The sequence below is a fragment of the Pinus tabuliformis genome, chromosome 5_2 (genome assembly GCF_031772625.1).
Source record: "Pinus tabuliformis cultivar Carrire ecotype Pingquan chromosome 5_2, CPIR1, whole genome shotgun sequence".
NCBI classification, from domain to species: Eukaryota; Viridiplantae; Streptophyta; class Pinopsida; order Pinales; family Pinaceae; genus Pinus; species Pinus tabuliformis.
Window position 1 is genome coordinate 1,111,770,991 of NC_142306.1, and position 19,836 is coordinate 1,111,790,826.

The 19,836-nt window shown below is 37.4% G+C and overlaps 2 protein-coding genes across 2 annotated transcripts; both read right to left on the reverse strand.

Annotated features, from left to right (window-relative positions):
- Positions 1-9,501: 9,501 nt before the first annotated feature.
- Positions 9,502-11,033, reverse strand: LOC149163116 (uncharacterized protein PHLOEM PROTEIN 2-LIKE A4-like). Its single transcript, XM_089435350.1, has 2 exons — positions 10,892-11,033; positions 9,502-9,929 (listed from the first exon to the last, which is right to left on the reverse strand). Exons 1-2 carry the CDS (start codon positions 11,031-11,033, stop codon positions 9,502-9,504), a joined length of 570 nt encoding a protein of 189 aa, XP_089291476.1.
- On the reverse strand, positions 9,584-12,012 carry LOC149163117 (putative F-box protein PP2-B8). The gene is made up of 3 exons (XM_089437542.1): positions 11,577-12,012; positions 11,411-11,461; positions 9,584-11,277 (listed from the first exon to the last, which is right to left on the reverse strand). Exons 1-2 carry the CDS (start codon positions 11,949-11,951, stop codon positions 11,417-11,419), a joined length of 420 nt encoding a protein of 139 aa, XP_089293668.1. The 5' UTR covers positions 11,952-12,012; the 3' UTR covers positions 9,584-11,277; positions 11,411-11,416.
- Between the last annotated feature and the right edge of the window lie 7,824 nt (positions 12,013-19,836).

Below are 19,836 nucleotides of genomic sequence, written 5' to 3' on the forward strand. Positions count from 1 at the left end.
TTAAAGGGTTATAAGCTTTGGAACCCAATAACAAGGAAGGTTGTCTACCGCTGAGATGTGGTGTTCAGAGAGGTGAAATATGTTATTAAACATGAAGTCCAACCAAAGGAACCTGAGAAGATAGAGTTTGAGCTAAAGGAGGACGAATCATACTTTACAACAGAGGAGGAATCAGAAGATGAAGAGCCACAAACTCTGGGTGTGAGAAGATCAGTTCGAGAAAGAAGGCAGCCAGAAAGGTATAGTCCAATTTGCTTTCTATTCAAATTTTTCTTTATCTATTACTGATGATGATCCCAGAACTGTGAAGGAAGCAGTAGATTCATAGGATGGAAAACTTTGGAAAGAGGCCATGGTTGATGAAATGGCATATTTTCACAAAAATGAGGCTTGGGATCTAGTGGAGTTTCCGGCTGGAAGGAAACCCATTGGCAGCAAATGGGTGTTCAAGAAGAAGACAAATGTAGAAGGAAAGGTGGAGAATTACAAAGCTTGGTTGGTAGCAAAAGGTTATTCCCAGGTGCTAGGAATTGATTTTGGTGATATTTTTTCTCCTGTTGCCAAGGTAACTTCTATTAGATTATTGTTATCTATTGCTGCTGCTTTTGATTTTAAGGTAGAATAGATGGATGTGAAGACAACATTTCTTCACGGGGATCTAGAAGAGGAGATCTACATGAAGCAACCTGAAGGTTTTGCAGTGAAGGGTAAGAAAGAACTGGTATGCAAGTTAAACTAGCATTTGCACCAAATGTTGCAAAGGAAACGCCGTAAGGCATAAATTGAGGAACAATCAGGACATGGAATGGGCAAATCTAAATGAAATGTAGAGATGTAGTAGAAATGAAATTGATTTAGGGTGCCTTACACTATTTTTTATTAATTATTGAATTAATATTGCATATAAATTGTTGTTCATGACTATGAAGCTACCAAGTTGCTCAATGGGAAAGCTATAGCCAAAGGAGAGGAGAGGTAGGAAGAACACTATAAATTGTACATGTGAGTTAATTTGAATTTACTTTATCACTATATCACTGAGAAAATAACTTGTAATCAGATATGCCAATCAAGAACAAAGAACTGGATGAAGGTTGAACACTTTCTCTGAGTGTGGACAACCGAAGAAGAACCTCGTGAGTAAGCCCCAACTGAATCATGGAATTCGAAAAGGATGAATAAAAAATAGCTGCCAGTTTTCATCTTCTACCAAATCCCCCATTCTTATTATAGATGTCTCCGCAACTCCAATTTCTAACAGGACTTTGCGATTCCTTGAACTTACAACGAGTCTCGAGTTGGAGTGGTGGGTTAGCAGCAACAAACCAAATTTCTTCCATCAACTGGGAACCATCTCTCCAAACTTCATCCAGAAATAAAGCAAACCTCTGAGTTTGCAATCTCTGTATCAACCACATCTTTGCATATTCATCACCATCATTTCTATCTAATTCTATCTTTGTAAGCGTGGCTATTTGCATACACAGTTCATTTCTAAGATTGTAGAAGATGGATTATTGGAAACAATGAGCGAAAGCAATAAGTCATATCTGAAGAGATTTCTCACCTTTGAACTGTGGAAGACTGATATGTTTGTTGAGGGTTCTTGTGGAAGAGTATTGAAATTACTTACGATTATATGAATCTTTTGGTAGATCTGACGAGAAGACACGGGTTTCTAGTATTTTTGGTTTCTTCATAAAGGGTGTCGTTGGGTTTCAATTTGCAAGATTATTTTCCCTGGAAAAATGCTCGTAGCATGGATCTGTAGTTGTTCTCCATATTACTCAATCATCGCGATGATTTTCCTCTGAAATACTCTTTGGTGAATTTGAATTTTAAGTGTTAGATTTTGCTGGTGATAAATCTAACAACACTAATGGTTATGGATGTTTGATTTGTCATTTCTGAAATCTAATCATCTTTGCCAAAATCTGAGGAACGAGTTTTTTTCAAGTTCCTTCCACCATGAATCCTTCATCAGAGAATGAATTATATAGAGGCATAATAATTGAAATCGATTCCTGATTCCGTGATCTGAAATTGTTTGAAGCAGATTGTCCATTGAAACACCCATCTCCATCTGTTTCTATTGAATATCTCCAGCTCTTGTTTCTCAATAAGTCTGAGCATTATATTGACCTCAGAGCTCACTGTTTTAATATCACAAGTGGCTACTCATAGTGTACATTTCCCCTCAAAAAATAGAAAGGAAGCAATGTACAACTTTGTGTTGTCATGCCTCAGTAGCAAACTCAGAAGCACCATTACTTGAGAAGACCGAGCTTTTCTTTGGGTATCTGTGATATTTATGTTCATATTAGGAGGCTCTACCTGTTTCTTCTCTTCAAGTTTTGATCCTAGGTCTGAAGCTTCACCAATAGCACTAATAGCTAAAGACCTTGACACAGGACAGAAACCTTGTGTGACAAATCCTTGACGATTTGTTGATGCTGTAAGAGTAACACTGGTTGCATGACATTGACTTATGTGTGACTGTAACAATGATAGCAATGAGCATCCTATTGATTGGTTGTATATTGCATATTCATCACCCTCATTTCTACGTAATTCTATCTTTGTAAGCGTGGCTATTTGCATACACAGTTCATTTCTAAGATTGTGAAAGATGGATTATTGGAAAAAGTGAGCCAAAGCAATAAGTCATCTTTGAAGAGATTTCTCACCTTTGGACTGTTGAAGACTGATATGTTTGCTGAGGATTCTTGTGGAAGAGTATTGAAATTACTTACGGTTATACGAATATTTTGGTAGATTTGACGAGAAGACAAGGGTTTCTGGTGTTTTTGGTGTCTTCATAGAGGGTGTCGTTGGGTTGCAATTTGCAAGGTTATTTTCCTTCGAAAAATGCTGGTAGCACGGACTGTTGAACATATATATATCGAGCTCTCGCAGAGGGACGCTCCATCAAGAATATGTGAGCATTACAAGCATCCTCAGTGTGGACTAATAAAATGGAACCCATGATATCATGAAGCTCCCTTAACCATTCAAAATGTTCAGCGTTGCCTGAGAGATGTGAACATTAATATAAGAACAGGAAAAATGGGCATTTTTCTGTTAATGGCAGATCTGAAAATTATGCTCTTACCCATTGGATACTGAGAATCAAAATGTTCAACATTGATACAGAGATGCGACTTTAATATAAGATTAGATGAAATGAACATTTATATATTGATTTCAGATTTCATGTATCTTATTGATATGTAACAAAGCTATGCTTATACCCATGAGATACAGAGAATCCATAATCAACCTAAACTCAATGAAATAAAACAATCCATAAGAGAAACACCAAGCCATGAAAAATTACAAAAATAAGATCAAATATCTAATGAACGCATACCATACGTGTGACAAGATAAAAATGTAAATTACATTTTTCTAAATATCAAGAGATTTGCATTTCAAAGTAATTTCAAAATAATGGTTGAGAAGCTCATTTTACAGTCGAGTCAAAATAATGATTGTGTTGGGTAGGAGATTGTGTTAAGAAGCTCATTTTGATAGTGGAATATGAAAATTATTTGGGATTTCATCACTTTTTAAAACCGGTCTACATTTATCTAATTCTAAATCTATTATGAGCATACAATTTTACAACTCATAAATTTGATCCTCTGCAACCTAACCCTAATAAATCCAGATTGATTAGATTTAAATAATTCTAAATCTATTATGAGCATGCAACTTTACAACTCATAAATTTGATCTTCTGGACCCTAACCCTAATAAGTCTAGATTGATTATATTTGAAGTTAAGATAAACTTACGGATCTTTTAATACAAATCTTTGAAGTGAGTAGTAACAGCGAACTTACCCAGAAAATAGGCTTTTCACGTCTCATGATATCGATTGGGGTCCAGCAAGATTCATCAAGGCAGTCCCTAAATTCGCCATCATCATTAAGTGGCGAGGCTGCAGTTATGGATGATGTGTAAATTACACGCCTCACAGACTTTGCCTGACTGCAAGTCCTCAAAATATCAAGAGTACCATTCACCTCAGCTTCGATAACATTCATCTGTGTCTGAAGAAAAAGTACATTAAAAGGGAAAATTTATATCCAAAAAAGGGGTCAAAATCCAGTAATAAATTCGTTGTTTCCGGAAGTTGTGCATTCGGGTGGTTGTTAAAAAATACCTGTGCTTCAATGGCGAAATCTGTTATAGTTTCCAAATGACAAATGTACTCACAACCCTCAACGGCAGCATGGAAGCTTCCCTCTTGGCGGAGGTCGGCTTTGAAGAGTCTGAGCCTCTCTTTTTCTCCTGGCAGGCACATAATACGGCGAGTTTTGCTATCGTTGCCTGCAGCATGTGAAAGACGGTTGACAGTTCGTATGGACCGTCGCGCCTGGCATTGCTCAATTCAAATCAACGGTTAATGATTATCCGATCATCTAACAACCAAATCGAATGGCACATATTTTGACACGAAAACAGTTTGGAGAGTTCATTTCAGAGGGAAACGCCTTACGGCGTAAATATGTAAAGAAATAAATATGCTAGGCAATAAATATGTAAAGTAAAACTGAAAATAGAGCCGCGTGACGAGACACATCAAAAGGATGGATGGGAGGCTGAATTTTTATAAACAATTCATACTCCAATTTTTATTCTGTGTAAATATAGACACAGTGTGAAACAATTATCCACAATTATTTTCTCTAAATATCCTAATGGCAAAGGAAAAAAATATCACCTAGAAATTCCAAACTTATTATAGATTGATTAGTGGAACATTTGAAATAAGAAACTACACCTTGTTATCAATATATCAAAATATGATTTCAAATCTCATGCCTCTCCTATCAGTTTTCATCACATGCATAGAATCAAAGGATCCATGAATTGTGTAAGAACAAATCTAAATGCCATAGTTTAACTAGCTGAGGAATTGTCTGGATTGTTATGGAAATTTAGGTTATATTTAGAAAATATGTGGTAAAGATTTTTGTAAATCCAAGTTATAGTTGTTAAATTTCAAAATTTTAAGTGTCCTAGACGTTTTTGATGGTGCTGAATCTATTTCTACTGATGGTGCTGAATCTATTTCTACTATCAAAAATAAAATTCAAACACTGCATCTACAAGATTTTTTGAAATTATTTTGCCCAGATGCCTACCACTTTTGGCCATCCAAACAATTCCTCCGTATCCAATTCAAATGGACAAAGGCAAAGCAAGGCTATTTAAACAAAAGGATCAACAATTCTCGGAACAATGTAATAAAATTAGTTTTTCTTCAAAGAATGTAATAAAGTCAGTTTTTCTTCAAAGCAATTTACATGCTTTTTCTTTGATTGCAGATTATGAGGAGGACAATCTTATTTTCTCTATATTATAAACTTTGTGACTGGTTTTTATATGTTCAACATAACTGATAAATTATATATCTTTCATACACACAACTATGAACCTTTATAAGAGTTCTTATACCATATTATTATTTTGACATATCTCAGCTGGTACTACGGCCATATATACAATATAAACATGTTTTTAAGGTGGTAGGGTACTAATAACTGGGCAAAAATTATTGCATCTCGGGTTTTTTTATACTTGTTTCAGTGGCTCAACATCAAAGGTATTCAGGTATTTGGGGATTTAAAAAGTTGCATTGATGGGATAAAAAGGCTCAATTGCTTTCGGCCTCCAGTGATGTCATACGGGATGAAACTGTGTTAGTTAAAGGTTTTTGCGAGATTCTCACAAATCTTATATTCTCAGGATAAAGAGTGAATATTTTATGACCAGAGAAACCCAACCTATGTAAGTAGGTGATATAAGTTTGAGAATATAGATACTTTGGAGATGAGTTGTTAGTCTAGTATGATGCTAGAGCCACATAAAATATTTGATCATGGACAGATTTGTGATCCAGTGAATTAGTTTCCCTAATAAATCAAATGTCTTTTCTTCAATTCACTTACAACTTCATTCGTTGTTTGTATTTCATTCGGTTGTTGTTTTTCAATTCACTTATAACTTCATTCGTTGCCTGTTTTTCATTGTGTTGGATTTTTATTCCCAGCATGGCCAACTCCGCCAGTTTCCACACTGTGCTCATATTGACCTATTTTACCACTTATTCATCCCAAAAGATTTCAATATTTACTAACAAAATCATTTATCTCCCCGAGAGATAAAATTCAAAATCCAAGACACCATTACATTTCTAGTTCTCCAATATCTTCATACCCACAAATATGAATATATTTACATGAACAAAGCTTACATACGAGAGGATATGACTATTTTTCCTCAGCTCAATGACATTTGTATCCACCAGTTCTCTCCCAGATATTATAGATACTCTAATTCATGGCTTGCATTCAATGGAATGTCGAGTCTTGTTTTTGAGTCGGTCACTTCTATAAAACATTTGGTCATGTTCAATAACAAGATTGTTAGTTAAAACGAGTGGACATATAGTGATTTAGAAAATTTTTTTTCCTATCAAACACAAGGTTGGACATAATAGAGCATCACAGGGAATTTTACCATGGACATATAATGGTAAATCAATATTTATAATTCTCCTTCACCGCAATATGCCACAAACGACACACGAATTTATGGTGGAATTTCGAACGCAAAGAAACTTATATTATACCTTGTTTTTCCCACGTGTCACTGTTTTGTTTTCACACATTTTTCCAAAACTGCCCAAAGAGAGATCAAACCATTTAATTTTTACGACAAAATTTTTTTTGACATTTTATTTTTAATGACAATTTTTTGTTTTTTATATATGAAAACATGAGATCTTAATCAATCAAGCAATTATATATACCTCTCAAGCAATAATATATGCCTCTGTTGAGGGTTCCTGCTCTCCTTGTTTCGATGTTTTTGACAGTACTTAGATGGCATAGAGACATGCATGGCGTAGACGCTCAAATCCTCCTCTGCCAATTTGCGTTACGAAGCCACCGGTTATTTTCTTGATCTCAACTAAATTTTATGCATTGGGATGATGCTAAGTCATGCGCAATTTTTAGCTCAATCAAATGAATTTTAGCTACGGGAATATTGTAAGATGTCGTTCCAAAAGTTTCAAAATCACTTACAAAGTATTTTTGACTGAGACACAGACCAAAGGAAAGCACGGTTCAGCCCCTCACTACTTCGAGAAGCAACCCCAACACTCAGAGACGGTTCCTTCGTTCCTTACAAGGCAATTGAAACATACATCCAGATAACTAAAGAAGCCTGGGTTGACCAATCTCTTTGTACAGCATGGAGACGGTATTGCTCTCACATCCTTATCCAACAGTTGCGAAACAAGATCAACCATAGGTCAGGGAAGTTTACCATGGACATATAATGGTAAATCAATATTTATAATTCTCCTTCACCGCAATATGCCACAAACGACACACGAATTTATGGTGGAATTTCGAACGCAAAGAAACTTATATTATACCTTGTTTTTCCCACGTGGCACTGTTTTGTTTTCACACATTTCTCCAAAACTGCCCAAAGAGAGATCAAACCATTTAATTTTTATGACAACAAAATTTTTGACATTTTATTTTTAATGACAATTTTTTGTTTTTTATATATGAAAACATGAGACCTTAATCAATCAAGCAATTATATATACCTCTCAAGCAATAATATATGCCTCTGTTGAGGGTTCTTGCTCTCCTTGTTTCGATGTTTTTGACAGTACTTAGATGGCATAGAGACATGCATGGCGTAGACGCTCAAATCCTCCTCTGCCAATTTGCGTTACGAAGCCACCGGTTATTTTCTCGATCTCAACTAAATTTTCTGCATTGGGATGATGCTAAGTCATGCGCAATTTTCAGCTCAATCAAATGAATTTTAGCTACGGGAATATTGTAAGATGTCGTTACAAAAGTTTCAAAATCACTTACAAAGTATTGTTGACTGAGACACAGACCAAAGGAAAGCACGATTCAACCCCTCACTACTTCGAGAAGCAACCCCAACACTCAGAGACGGTTCCTTCGCTCCTTACGAGGCAATTGAAACATACATCCAGATAACTAAAGAAACCGGTGTTGACCAATCTCTTTGTATAGCATGGAGACGACCCATCTTCCAGTGGGCCGACCTCCAAGCCAGCCCACAGGGTGTACAGAAAATGCGCAAACGGCATAAGCCTGGGGACGATATCGCTCTTGGAAACTATATGCACAAAGTGTCTTCTGTAACGCGAATTTATATGTTTTGCCAATTTTGAATCCGCGAAGAGAGGGCATCCGAACGAATAACATTGAACTTGTTCGTGGCAAAACTTAGGGCTCGATTCCAACAATCTGAGGGTGAGCAACGAGGCAACGGCTCCTCCTAAAGAATGGCCCGTCAATACAATTTCGTTCCCTTCTATTAACTGGCGCCTAAGATACTTCAATGGGATGCTCTTGGCTCTGTCAAGAAACCCCGCATGAGCAGCTCCCGCGTCCAGGCTCAAGGACCTCTGCATTATGTTGAGATCCCTTAGCGCATCCATAAACCCCGTGGTGCCTCTGCAGGCGATGATCATGTGATCTTTGGCCAGGCTTTTAACGACCAGAAGAACTTGCTTTCGGCCAATCTCGAAGCCTTCTTTTCACAGCTTGTCTTCTTCCAGAAATTCATAGATCGCCGTTTCCGGCAAGCCGAATGTGGTATTCAGTGTTTCAAGTTCCTGCCGAGGATTGTCGCTGTATGCAACGGCTGAAAGAATCAGCGCATCGGCAAGCCAGACGGGATGACGGTCTTGCTTGATTATTTGGCTGAGCGTGGCCATCGATTTTGTGGTTCTGCGAATACTAATGTCTCTCCCTCCACACCACCACGATGTCTTGCCTCCCTAGGCGCCTCCTTCTCGTCTGTGCTCACCACAACGTATCTTGTTGAAAGACGGTTGACGGTTCGTATGGAGCGTGGCGCCTGGCATTGCGCAATTCAAATCAACGGTTAAGGATTACTCTATCATCTAACAACCAAATCGAATGGCACATATTTTGACACGACAACATTTTGGAGAGTTTATTTTAGAGGGCGTAACAACTAGGCAGATAATAATCCTACATGAATCACAATACTTAGCTCAATGGAAAAATATGCATTGGAAAAGACCAACGCTAACAATATGTAACTCTCAATTCAGTCAAAATCTTTTCCAACATAGTTACCAACTACAAAATAAGTGCTTGCCTTTTTATCAAAAAACCAAAAATGCCATCTAGAAAAGGAAATAAAATCTCGTGAAAATGAGGCTTTTTTCATTTCGTAAATCAGGGCCGGTTTTGTTTTATTTAATGGTAAAACTCAACAAAGTAGCCTACGAAACACAGTCATCATGTGCAACTTCCAAAACCAAATAAAATATGTGTGGGGAGGGACACAACCACCCGCATCGACGAAACAAACGCACTATTCACAATAAATGCAACTAAGTCTACAACATGAAACAGATGCAATATACACAATAGATGCAATTATGTGTAGATGGGCTCAATCTTCACGCCGACCAGAAGAAGCCCCACGTTTAGGAATCCTCCGTAACACTTCTTTCATATAAAATTTGATGTGAGAGTCATCACCATCGTCTGTTTCGGGTCTGGTTGTAAATTCTCCTGCAACCACTTCCATCCATCCACCATTTATACCCTGGTTTTCGCCTCTTCTTTCATTCAAACGCTTCTCTAATTCCATTTGTTCTCCCTTTGGCGTTGTAACAGAAAACCTAATTGGCACTTCCCACCCAGAGGGATTTTCTGTGAATTTAAGGGCAAACACCACTCTGTAGTTGGTATTCGGAGACAAAAGCCTGCAGTCGATTTGACCACGGATCTCCAACCACCAAACCACTGATAATTCCGCCAGCACCTCGAATCTGAACACAAACCATAACGTCAATGTATACTCTGTGAGGGTTTCCTCTGTTTAAAAACAAGGAGAGTTAACCAGGATCATGCGCTAGCTTGAACCCCATACAAAGAGCACACAACTTATAAAAAGAACAGACACTAAAAACAATCGAAAAAACTAGAGAATCATTGCTTCTTTTATGAAATAGAGAGCAAGGCCATTTATCTACGGCAGACTGGGAATACTAGGCATTAAGGTTGGGCGGTTGGTAGTTCACCCAACAACAGCAACAAGTCAGAAGTCAAATATACACAGCTTTTAGATCACTGTAAACATAACCACATGGTGAATGTACACAAACACACCTTATAAGTGCAATTTAGGGAAGTATGAAAAGACGTGAAAAATAAAAAATGGGTCTGGGCTACAAGGTCTGGATAGATACCCTGTGTTTTGTGGATGAGTGTTTGCAAAGAACCAGACCCTGAGAAGGGAGTAACACCAATGCCTAAACACTTATGAGTTGAAACTAAAGACGAACTCACAAAAATGTATCGAAATGCATGAACATGAGGCCTGAGGAGGTTGAAAGATCCAATTAGGAAGTATGATTAAATCTCTGAAAAAGAAGGTCAAGTAACCACAAAGAACATGATTGAATTCTGAAGCGGCAAAAAAATGAGTTGCAGAGGCACAGAGACGGCAAACACTAATAACTGTCATATTAATGTTCCAAAGAGCTTGAAAGAAAATTGGTGTTGATTAAGAACCACAACAAAGACTTCAAACGAATACAAACACATGACCAAAACTCTAAATGAATAAAGTAGGACCAAATTCTAAAAAGAATCAAGTGACCTATAAAAGTCTACGTAAAATCTTCAACCTGCCGCAGAAGGCTAAGCAAAGACAAAATGTGTGCAACTTCCCTGCAAGTGCAATCAACAGGAAGACCCAAAGCGAAGAGGGTATTCAATACATCAAGAGGAAGGTACTCATTAGGCGTTCATTTGGCTGTCTCAGAGTCTCTTACCGCCTGGGCATCTGACCTTTGATAGATCATAGCCCAAACCTAAGCTCCCCAGGGAAATATCCAGTGATCTCCGCATGAATCGTGATTCAGATAAACCCCAACCACAACATTGATCCAAAGGCATATCCAGTAATCTCAGCATGATTCAGATAAACCCCAACCACAACATTGGTCCAAAGGCGAAAGACACAACTGTGCAAAAATTGACTCCCACCCAGCTTCCACTTACATTAGAAGGATCGCTTTGAACACACGCAATCCTCCATAACTGTAGAGCAATGTAGGCATTCCTGAGCCTCGTTTTCGGAAAATACAATATGGGGTCGACCAAAAAATTAGCCCCAAAGAACTCCAAATCATCGTCATGCTCTAAGGCCAATAGCTGCCTGCATATGATTTTTGAACCAGATAACTCCATGAGAGGCCATCACAGAATACCGTGACCTCAAAACCAACAAGAGAAGGAGACCCTTAAACAAACAAATTGAAAAATAAAAAGAAGAAGATTGATAATCAAACCTGGAGTCACATGTAACCCAATTTCGCTGGGGATCCTTCCAGCCAGGCCATCTATTGTTGTTCCAGCAGAACAAAAACATATGAATATGAATTATTAATGAGTTGATGAACGGCGTTTTCCCAAATATGACAACCAAAACCCTGAGAATAAGTGATATATAAATACCTTTGTGCCCCCATCTATGAGAATTGGATCGACGAGGCGAGCGCACAGTTTTACCATTGAAGCTGGGACAGGGGGGTCAGCCCTGGATACGATCTGGTGGCATATTTTAAGAAGGGATTTGTTCCACAGATCGCCCGAATAGGCCACAGAATTGAAGAGCTTGGAGACAACTGACAATCTGCCAATGTCGCACGGCATAGTCAAGGAGAAAATGACCAGTATACAACTCTCTGGCAGGTCCAACATACCTGTCATACCTGTCTCGCGTTCAGGTTCAGGATCAGGCACTAATCCAGCAATTGGGTTGACATACCTGCCCTTATCAGATTCATATCGCCAATTTCGTCTCTCCGACTTCCGGTGATATGAAGCCATTTTAGTCTCTCCGACTTCCGGCGATATGAACCCCCGGCTATGGCAGAAATCGACCGCGCTAATCAACGGCTCAACCTCTCTCCATCGTCTAACATATAATCTGACGGTATTTGAGGGTGACAGATAGACAACTAGGGGAGTTCATTTCAAATGGGAACGCCTTACGGCGTAATAAGTCTCTGTGTGGGTTAAAATAATCACCAAGGATGTGGTATCAGAAATTTGATACATTTATATGGGGACTTGGATTCACCAGAAGCAAAGCAGATCACTGTGTGTATTTTAAATTAAGTGGTGACTGTGTTATTTATCTGGTCTTGTATGTGGATGATATGTTGTTGGTTGGAAATGACAAAGAAATTATCCAGGATTTGAAGACCCAGTTGTCCTCCAAAATGAACATGAAAGATCTTGGTGCTGCAAACTATATTTTGGGCATGGAAATTAAAAGAGACCAGGAAAAGAGGAAGCTTTGGTTAAACTAGAGGAATTATGTCGAGACAATATTGCAGAGGTTTAATATGCAGGATAATAAACCAGTATAATTCATTATTTGTGTTATCTCTCCCGTCCCCAATCCTTGGATAGAACAAAGTATAGAGAATTAAAGATCAAAGCACAACCATATGTGATTGTGGAAGGTAGATTATACTGGAAGGATCCTGTAGGAATGTTGTTGCTATGTTTAAGAGAGGATGAGTTTATAAAGGCAATCAAAGATCATCATGAAGGGCTATGTGGAGGACATTACAGTTGGAAAATTACTACACATAAAATCCTTCAGACGGGATTTTATTGGCCTACTTTATTTGGTGATACATTCAAGTTTATCAGAACCTGTCAGAAGTGTCAGCTTTTGCTGAGAAGAGGAGGTTAGCTCCCTTGCCTCTGATCCCAATATTCATAGAGGAACCTTGCCTCTGATCCCAATATTCATAGAGGAACCATTCAAACAATGGGGATTGGACTTTGTTTGAGAGATTAACCCACCTTCAAGTGGACAGCATAAGTGGGTTCTCACAACTACGGATTGCTTCACTAAGTGGGTAGAAGCTATACCTACTAAGACAACAAATGATTAGGTGGTGATGAAATTCTTAGAGGAGAACATTTTCAGCAGATTTGGATGCCCCATAAAAATCATAACAGATAATTCTCAAGTCTTTAATTCAAGTAAGTTTATTTATTTTTGTCAAAAGTATAATGTTATTTTGTCTCATTCAACAACTTATCATCCACAGGGAAAACTATTGCAGAGAACCAAAAAGACTGGGATTCTAAGTTAAAGTTTGCTCTATGGGCTACTAGAGTGACTACAAGAAGATCTACAGGCAAATCACCTTTTGAATTAGTATATGGAACTCAGGCTTTGTTTCCAAGTCAACTCGTGAAGCCTGTGATTGCAATGATTTAGGAGGTACAAGAAGAACCCAATGCTTTGATAAGAAGAATGAATAAAGTAATGGAGCTAAGTGAGAACAGAGACAAGGTAAGAGACAACTTGATTATGTATCAATCGAAGATGAAAAGTATTTTTGACAAAAAAGCCAAGGAGATTGATTTTAAAGTTGCAGATCTAGTACTAAGATGGGATACCAGAAGAGAAGATAAAGGTAAGCATGGGAAGTTTGATCCTCTCTGGTATGGTCCTTTTAGAATTGTTGAAGCAAGGTCCAATAACACTTTCCTTCTTGAGAATCTTGATGGAGAAACTCTACAACTGCCTGTCAATGGGCAGTACCTCAAGCATTTCTTTCAGTTCTAAATCATAAGCATTTTATCATTGTAAATATTGGAGTGCATTCAATGTACAAATACCATAGAATTTGAATTGGTTGCAATATATGACTCCATGCCCGAGGTGAAGGCACTGATCTGTGGTTCTTAGTGCTTCTGTGGAAAAAGCACTATCCCCAGGTGGAGCCAGATGTTGTAGCTTCCATTGTTATTTTCTTCTTATTTTCAATTTTATCACAAAAAGAAATAAAAATCAAAAGAGAAGAAAAATCAAACCTTTGTTTAAAGGCCATGCAATTTCAAGAAGTGTGATCAAGTGATATCTTGATTGTAATGTCCCTTAATAATAAATAATAATAATAATAATAATAAATAATATAATATAATATTAAAATACAAGAAAATAAATAATAAACAATAAATAAAAAAATAGTAATACTAAATAAATAATAAATAATAATAAAATAATAAATAACAATACTAAACCTCTAAATAAATATAAATATAAATAAAACAAGAAAGCAATAAAAATCAGTAAAGCTATCAAAAAGTAAAAACAAAAGAAATAAAACAAGAACACAGTAAAGTTGCATGTGGACACATGGAGTGTGTGCATGTGGTTCCCCTTCCAATGTTTGCTCTATTTAATAGGTGGTGAGGAAGATGAGAGGAATTCCATCATTCCATGATTCCATCATCCATTCTCTTGGGAGAATAGTGTTGTGAGACAAAGGATTCCCTGGCAGTAGTACGTTCATTGAGGGCTTGGGGGTGGCCAGTTGTAGCAAGATTTTATGCAATTGAGCCTATAGTTGGGTGGAGAGTCATCCCCAAGACATTGTTGTAGTTAGCAGAATTTGACTAGCGTTCAACCATGAAATCACAAGCGAGAAACATCATCGCCACAGGTAAGTTGTCTCTACTCATATTTCTGAAATTTGATGTAAATTAGTTGATAAATTGCATGTTGATTATAAATCACATGATTAATCTAATTAATTACCTATTTTTATTTCGGGGCTGTTACATACGGTAGATTTTAGTCTTAGTAGAAAAATCGTATAGATTTGGAATAGTTTGTTTGATTAAATGTCTAATTTGCATTAGAATCAATTTATTGCTATTATTTCATTCTCTGGTTGTATGTATTTTCTTCAACTGAAATCGGTTCTCTAAATATAGTTTCGTGGTGTTTATGTAACTGATCTCTCATTACTGATGTAGAAACTCAAACATAGTTTCGTAATTAACTGAGTTAAATAGTTCACCCTTATGACCATCTAAGACCTGGCGCCATTTAACTTTCAAACAATTTATAAAGGAACGAATAGTTTTACGTAGATACTAAATAAATGAGCATGAATTTTCTTGAGTTCTCTTTCATCTGTTAACGCACATGATGAATGGATAATTTACATTTAATGGTATGGGATTGTTAGCATTGTTCTAATTCGGTAATCCCACTTGCTGATATGATTTATTGGCCTGTTACTGGTATCTAAATACACGGAATCATAGCCTAAGTAGCTAGGCACTATAAACTATTCAATACACTTTAATTTACATGAGCTCTACGGTTTACATTGTAGGGTAGTTTTTGATAAGTTTATTTATGGAAATATGGCTTAAATATGATGCATTTCACTGTAATGTCTCAGAATCGTTTTAATATATCAGCAACAATAAATTAAAACATTTGTTGATTTCTGTAAATACCAAACATAGTTGTTACAATAATGATAAGAACCATCGACCTCTAAGTTATTTATTTGAGGGCACATAATAACAAGATACTCAAAATATTTCACTTTACAACACATAATTTAAATTTATCCTAGCACATATGGGTCATGAATCTGTACACTTAATATTGTGATGGTCCATCAAATTTATATGTGAATGGTGTGACATATAATTTCAAAAGTCAGTTGATGAATAAATTTTCTTTTCACGATTCAAGTACCCTATGAAAACAATATTCATACCTATTAAAAAAAATCTTCGTTCGTATAATGCCACCAATATTCTAAAGCTTTATTTTCACAATCATTCGAATTTCGATTTTATGTTGAGACAACTTTCTAAGTTTTATTCGGACATCATTATTACCTTCCAACTCATGTTTTCCATGGTATAAATAAAATAATATAATACTAAGATTAGTGCTTATTTATAATTTATGGATTAAGTATTGTAATAAATAAATTTGGATGATAGGAAAATAAATTGTGTGTTGAATATGTTGATGTAAGTAATTGCATATTCTAAAATCAGGGTATATTCTATATTTGTTTTAGCTTTTTGCACATAAGTTTAACATTGGAAGTGATGTAAAATTAAACTTGATTAAACATAGGGGAGATCATGGCTCCTAAATGTTGAAGAAAAAACCAAAGCAACCCTGAGGTGGAAACCCCACCACCTGCCACTACAGAGATTGGAACCCCAGATGAGCAAGAAATATTACATTCCCTTGGGGAAATGACAAATATCTCTAAGGATTGGGTCAAAAGCCAAGGATAAGATCAAGGAAATGATCAAGGTAAAGGAAGGGAGTTGGAATGAAGACAGAGGCAAGACCTAAATTCTCAATTCAATGCCAAAGATGGACAAACAACCCTCGATATTATGAAAGAAGTCCAAAAATTCAAATTACCAGAGTTTACAGGTCAAGAAGGGGGTTCAAAAGTAGAAGCATGGGTAATTGGCGTCAAAAGGGCACTCAGATTTATGGCATACACTTCAAGGGAAAAGGCCCAAATATCAATGAGTCTACTAAAAGGAGACACTCTATTATGGTGGGTAAATGAAGAAACGAAGATGTGAGTCACCCCATTGCAAGTCACTTGGGAAATGTTTGAGGAAGCCTTCCGAACTAGGTACCTATCAGAGGAGTACAAACACCAAAAAGTAGGGGATTTCCATACAATACGATAGAATGGTAGATCTATCGAGGACTATGAAGCTAAATTCTATGTGTTGGTCCATCACATGGACTATATGGCTGATGATAAATGTCAAGCTGAAAGATTCTTACATGGACTCGATCCCTTGGTCCAAGCAGAAGTCGCCATGTGGAAACCCACCACTATGGCAGCAACCAGTAGTTTAGCCAAACAAATCCCGAGGTTGATAAATATGAAAAAGCGAATGGTGGTGGATGAAAATACAGGGAAGGAACATCCCACAATGAGGGTAAACAGACCAAGGGGGTAGCAATATAGATTCCATGGAAGACAAAAAAATGTTTCTTGGGTCGCTAGTGCAACTTCTCGGCTACCTCCAGGAGGACGTAGGGGTCAGCCCTACTTGAGAAACACTAATGGTGGGGGTAGAGGATTTAGTTTCCAAGGACAAGTACAATGTAAGAATCGAGAACAAGTAGAATATTGGCAATGTGGAGGTCCACATTATAGAATGGAGTGTCCAAGGTATCAAATCGGGATTAAACAACAGGGACACAAAGCAAAAGGAGGAAGATCACAAAACCCACACCAAATTCATGCAGCCACAAACCATCGCCAGGCTAAGCACCAAGCCACAGTGGTGTAGTCTGCAGGTATGATCAATAACATCCCTCTATCTATGTTAATTGATCCAGGTGCCACTGATAGTTTTATTTCTCCTTCAACAATACTTATATGTGGATTGACAGCTCATGAGCAAAGTAACTTTAGAATGGTAGAAATGGAATTAGGCTCTTAGCAATCAGTAGGGTCAATGGTAAGAGATTGCAGTTAACATTGGGGGCTGTGATACCAAGATGAAATTGTATAGTGCGACTCTAAGGATTTTTGACTTAATTGTAGGAATGGATTGGCTTGAATGTCATCAAGCTATACTGGATTTCTATAATAAGAAAATTCTCTTAAAAAATGACCAGGGAGAAACCATAGTAATAAAATGCATTAGACATGATGTTACATTGTGCCTCATATCATCCAAGAAGGTTAATAAGTGTATGAGGAAAGGGTGCAAGATTTATGCGGTAAAGATAGTTCATGCCGATGAGAAGTCCTCAGATAAGTTGCACCCACTACTTTCTGAATTTGCAGATGTATTCCCTCTAGGGCTACCAAGTTTGCCTCCATTTGAGAAATCGATTTCTCCATTTCTTTGAAACCAGAAATAGAACCCATATCCAAAACACCTTATCGAATGACTACCCCAGAGCTTAATGAGTTGAGTATACAGCTTAAAGAACTTCTTGATCAAGGATTTATCATACCCAGTGTGTCACCTTGGGGTGCACCATTGATCTTTGTAAAGAAGAGGGATGGAACTCTTAGGTAATGTATTGATTACCGCGATCTAAACAAGGCCACCATTTGGAATAGGTACCCCATGCCTCGAATAGATGACCTCTTTGGCCAACTAAAAGGAGCTTCAATATTTTCCAAGATAGACTTATGGTCAGGTTATCATCAACTAAGAATCAAGGAGGAAGACATACCTAAGACGACATTCTGAACATGATATGGACACTATGAGTTTATTGTTATGCCATTTGGTTTGACTAATGCCCCAACAACCTTCATGAACTTGATGAATAGTGTCTTTCGAAAATATCTAAACCACTTTGTCCAAGTGTTCTTGGATGACATCCTCATTTAGCCCGCAATGAGAAGGAGCATCTAGAAGACTTGGGATTGGTACTTTAATGCCTTAGAGAACATAAGCTATATGGGAAACTTACTAAGTGTTCCTTCTTTGAGAAAGAAATTCAATATCCAGGCCATACCATTAGTGGGAAAGGCACTGCAGTGGATTATAGTAAGACTGAAACTATAATGGATTTACCTACTCCTCGGAATGTCATGGAAGTACGCAGCTTTATGGGGTTGGTAGGCTATTATAGAAGATTTGTAGAAGGATTCTCACAGGTATCTAATCCCATCACCCACCTCCAAAGGAAAGGGGTTAAGTTTGAATGGACAAGTGAGTGTGAGAAAGCATTTAATGAGCTAAAACATCGACTAACAACTGCTTCAATATTAAAGGTACCAGACATGGACAAGGACTTTCGTGTATGCATGGATGCACCAAGAGTAGGATTAGGTGCAGTCTTGATGCAAGATGAAGAGGTTATCGCTTATGCTTCACGTAAACTCAAGACCCATGAAATCAATTATGCTACTCATGATATGGAATTAGCGGCAGTTGTAATGGCCTTAAGACTATGGAGACATTGTCTGATGGGGCATCAATTTGAATTAAGAACAAATCATAAAAGTCTTGAGTAAATCTTCACGCAAAAGGACCTTAATGCTCGACAATGATGCTGGAGTGAGCTATTTAGTGATTATTATTTCAATATATCCTATATTAAGGGGAAAGAAAATAAGGTTGCAGATGCTTTAAGTAGGAGACCTAGACTTCTTTCAATATCGTGATTAAAGATAGGCTTGAGAAGCCAAATTCTAAACCACCTAGAAGGGGACCCGCAATACCAACAAATAAAATTTGCCTGACAAGAAGAGGTACCTGTGGCGACCAGGTGGGAAGGATACATCATAGATAATGATGGATTGCTACAATATAAGGGTAGGATGTACATCCTAGCTGATGATGAACTTCGGAAATTAATCATTAAGGAAGCCCACCAAGCTCCATATGCTCCACATCCAGGAGTCCCGAAAATGTATACAGATTTAAAACAACTATTTTTCTAGACAGGAATGAAAACAGATATAACAAAGTTTGTGGCCTGATGTTTAGAATGTCAATAGGTTAAAGCTGAACATCGTCACCTAGCAGGCCTTGTACAAACCCATGATATACCAGAAACTAAGTGGGAATTTGTTTCACTGGATTTTGTTGGAGGCTTACCTATGACATTCTAAAGACATGACTGCATTATGGTTGTTGTTGATAAATTAACTAAGAGTGCTCACTTCATTCCAGTTAAGACCACCTTTGAAGCATCAGCTATCGCTCAAATTTTCCTAAAAGAAATAATTCGCCTTCTTGGAGTGCCCCAAAAGATAATATCTGATAGAGACGCACATTCTACTTCCAAATTTGGAAAAGCCTATTACAATCTATGGGAACACAACTAAACTTCAGTACAGCATATCACCCAAAGACAGATGGGTAAATAGAAAGAGTAAACTGAGTATTAGAGGACATGCTAAGAATGTATGTCATG

Coding starts and splice junctions, on each gene's coding strand:
- LOC149163116 (XM_089435350.1), bottom strand. CDS start 11,033: ATGCTGAGATTACTGGATATGCCTTTGGATCAATGTTGTGGTTGGGGT. Junction 9,930..10,891: donor AAAGGTCAGATGCCCAGGCG/GTAAGAGACTCT, acceptor GTTTTTAAACAG/AGGAAACCCTCACAGAGTAT.
- LOC149163117 (XM_089437542.1), bottom strand. CDS start 11,951: ATGGCTTCATATCACCGGAAGTCGGAGAGACGAAATTGGCGATATGAA. Junction 11,462..11,576: donor TCATAGATGGGGGCACAAAG/GTATTTATATAT, acceptor GAACAACAATAG/ATGGCCTGGCTGGAAGGATC.